This window comes from Notothenia coriiceps, unplaced genomic scaffold (genome assembly GCF_000735185.1).
Source record: "Notothenia coriiceps isolate Sejong01 unplaced genomic scaffold, NC01 NC01_scaffold00018146, whole genome shotgun sequence".
NCBI lineage: Eukaryota > Metazoa > Chordata > Actinopteri > Perciformes > Nototheniidae > Notothenia > Notothenia coriiceps.
Window position 1 is genome coordinate 9,199 of NW_011350847.1, and position 3,951 is coordinate 13,149.

The 3,951-nt window shown below is 35.3% G+C and overlaps 1 protein-coding gene across 1 annotated transcript in view; it reads right to left on the reverse strand.

Moving 5' to 3' along the window:
- The window catches only part of prpf40a (PRP40 pre-mRNA processing factor 40 homolog A), a gene marked incomplete at its 3' end in the record, with an annotated part of 12,089 nt that extends 9,163 nt beyond the window's left edge, over positions 1–2,926 (reverse strand). The window contains exons 1-2 of the mRNA XM_010777402.1: positions 2,839–2,926; positions 986–1,114 (exon numbers count right to left, since the gene is read on the reverse strand). Of these exons, the coding sequence (XP_010775704.1) occupies positions 986–1,114; positions 2,839–2,841 (132 nt within the window). The remainder of the gene's footprint in view (positions 1–985; positions 1,115–2,838) is intronic.
- Between the last annotated feature and the right edge of the window lie 1,025 nt (positions 2,927–3,951).

A 3,951-nucleotide genomic window follows, 5' to 3' on the forward strand; every position in this document is an offset into this window, starting at 1 on the left:
ATGCAAGTTAAAATCCCACATTGCAAAGGAAAATCCACGAGTGCACAAGGACACCAGCCAAAAGTTACACTAGAGAATCAATCTTTAACCGCCGAGCTAGGGCTGGGCGATATATCGAGTTTACACGATACATCGTGGATTGCACTCCATGCGATGTCGTAAATGACCACATCGTGAACATCGAGTATTATGTTGTCAAATCAATTTCCCGCCGCGGCCAAAATGAGCTTTCCTTTCTCNTGTTTGGTGACGTGACACAGCTATCTGCTTAATTGTAAAAAAAAAATTCTTTTTTAGAGGACATTTCAGAATATCGCGATATATATCGTATATCGCGATATAGTCAGTAAATATCGCGATATCATTGAGAGACCATATCGCCCAGCCCTACGCCAAGCACAGACTCACTTCATCACCAATTGTCTTTCTTCATTAGAGTGATTACACCGGTCATCTGGCTTTTTCATTTGAAGCACAGGTGGTAGGCCCTTGTTTAACTCATGAGTACGCAAACTACTTTTGTTGGACAAAATATTGTCCCAGATATAAATTGCAATAAATGGTATTACTCTCATTTTCAAAACATTTGAAGCCACTGATATAATGATAATAAAGAAGCGCAAGTACACCCATCAAAATAACAATAACCTTCTATTTCACAAGTCCTTTTAAGTAGTATGTAAAAAACGATTTAGATTTAAAAACTTGAATAAATAAAACTACACCATAAAAACAATAAATAAAATGCACTCTAGCTCTGTTGACAAATACTGCACATGAATAATGAATGCACATTTGGCTAGATGGGTAGATCAGTCATATCCATTCATCAGAAGATGAGTCCATAACGTTAGTATCCTGACAGGCATCATTAGGAGCGGGATACATTCTGGTGTGGGAGAAGCAGTAGACACACAGGCCATCTCTCTCTTAGAACTAACAAACCCAAACTCAACAAAACCTACAAGCTTCCTCCAAGACTCACCTGTCCCATTGGTGGGGCCCCCATTGGTGGCATTATACCAGGAGGCATAGGAGTCATGCTGGGCGGACGCTGTCCCATGGGAGGCATCCCGAGGGGTGGGTAATGAGGCGGTATTCCTGGCGGTCCCATCTACACCAATGAGTATCAGAAGAGATGCATTAGATTACATTAAACAAGAATCAGGACCTTTAATATTTACCACTCTAAGTTCAAAACTCTGTATGACGACATGCAACAAGAGGTGGAAAGCTCATTGTCAAAAACGTATCTGTCACTGACTTATAAATGGGGGGGGGGGTATCCCTGAGGGCGGTACACCCGGATAAGGTGGCGCTTGGCTCGGGCCATTATTGGCGTCCGATGATGACACTGTGATTAATGACAGTATTAATAAGAATCACCACAGAGAGTTAGTGAACTCAAATGTGTTTTTAAATTTAAAAAAATGTTGGCAAATTAGATTTGTTTACTACAATATTTCAGTTGCATATTTAAGATAATAATAACTCTTGGTCATAACATGCATTACCTAAATAATAAGGTTAAGAAATGTAGTATTATTCCACATTTTTATAAACAAATAATAAACACCTGTCAGTACAAGGCTGAACAACTCAAGAGCACCAAAAAAATACAGCTTCCGCAAATACCATTGGGTGAAACAACTCTAAAAAACAGTTTGAACTAAATCTCAACAGTATTGGTTCATGAGGATGTGTGTGAGTTGGCTGAACAAACGTATTCACGTGCAAAGACCTATGATATATATATTTCAGATTGTATGATCCTTAGACCCGGAACAAACTTCGTAAATATCCGGCCCAAACATGTTTGTTTAAAAAAAAATCAAGGCTGAAAACCTTTATTTTTTATTGCTGCTTTTCCAGAGGTTATTTAACTATGTCTTATCAATGCACTTCAGCACTTCTTGCAGCACAATCTGTATTTATTTTTAAAACTAATTTCAATCTCTATTATGAAATATTATTTGTTCAATTTATTTCGTTTTTAATGCTTATGTGTTATTGCCTATGTAAAGCAGATTGAATTGCCTTTGAGTTTGATATGTGCTATACAAATAAACTAACCTTGTGAAAAAGTTTTATTATTCAAGCTCATATTGGACTTCATTAAGGTATATGAAACTTTATATAAAATGCTGTCCAATGTAACACAATACCACGAATTATAAACGTTACCAGAGAAACTCCAAACTTATCATTAGCTATAATGTTAGCAGTGTTTGTGAAACAGAAGATGACTTTTGAATTTTTCCATTTTATTTGGCGTAAATCTCAATAATAACAAAACAGTTTTGTTGTATAAAATAACAAAAACTCATAATTGCCCCAGAGTGATGCCCACTTGTTAAATAACTGCAAGTATAAGATGCTGCTCGTAATGAAAGACTACAGACTGGCTAACTCCTGGAGAATAATAGTGGTTTTTGTATAGCTACGTGAGTTACGAAGCTAGTTAGCCAACTGTTCAGTTAGCTAAACACTTTTTTTAACCATTTGGTTTAAGTTTATGAACACCGTTAGACGTATTTACAAATAATATAAATAAACCAAGCTTATAGACATGTAAGTGATGTCCACCTTTATTTTATTGTGATACTAGTTCCAGGACATAGTCGGAACCATGATGATATGTGTGTGCCGCTATATTAGCTCCGCGCTAACACGACATGCTAACCTGTGATGCTATAGGACGTTAAACATTATTATGGCAACATGAAGAAAAATAGACGGTAATGTATTGAACACGAAATAACAACATATTCATTTCTCACAGTTACTGGCTTTTAATTGACTGTAAATACGCTATTTTTTTGAATGAATTGTACTCACCATGTTGACGAGGGGTATGGACCTCCGAGAAACTTCTCAACAACGAGCCCAGCGATTGGTTCAACTAGCTCCACCGAAGAGAGGTCAAAGGTAAACACTCCGAAGCGTCATCCCGCGTCAATAATGTGCAGAAATGCGCAATCCTGTGACCATGCTGTTTGGCTTTCAGAATCAGAATCAGAATACCTTTATTAGTCCCACAGAGGGGAAAAGTACATAGTTACAGCAGAAAAAGAGCCACAGACAGCTTCATGTTACATAATGTTACATATGTTACATGTGTTACATGCATTAAAGTACAAAGTTATGATAAAAAATATTATAAAAAAAAAAAAAAGTTACATAATTTTCAAAATACACATCCTGAAACAGTTCTTAGGATTTAGCAGCCAGGTGTATATTACACAGTTATTAACGGCATATATATATATATATATATAAATTGCACATATAGCACATATTGCACTAGTTGAATGAGTATTTAACAGCAGCAAGTTACACAATTTGCAAAATACACATCTTATAACAGTTCTAAGGATTTTAGCAGCCAGGTATATATTACACAGTTATTAACGGCATACATTCAGAAAACAATCAAGATTCCCCTGAATTAAAATAAAGAAGACCTTCGAAACAAGTCCTTTAAAACCTTATAGAAATCTATGTTTTTATATATATTTAAAACATTTTTATACTTACTGCTTCATGTGTTTCTTGCAGGATTTATTTTAAAGATACATTTATTTATTTCATTGACATACTTAATTATTTATTCATTGAATATTGAATAGAATACAATTGAATAATTAAGGTCCAATAAAATCAAATGCAAATAAAATTCAGATCTAGTCAAATTAATTAATAAAACATTTTTCAAAATAGAAAGATCATCGTTGAGTGGACAGCAGATTAGACTGTGCTTGCTCTGGACAACTTCCAGGTGTATAAAACCACTACATGTTTTTAAAGCTTGGTTTAATGCTACACAATCAGATGCTGTTGGTACCTGTACATGTGGATAGATATGTAAATTGTAATCCCTGTAATCTTTGCTGTATGATATCCTTTTGTTGTTCTGTTGTTTATGTTTTTATGTCTTCATGTGGAACCTAC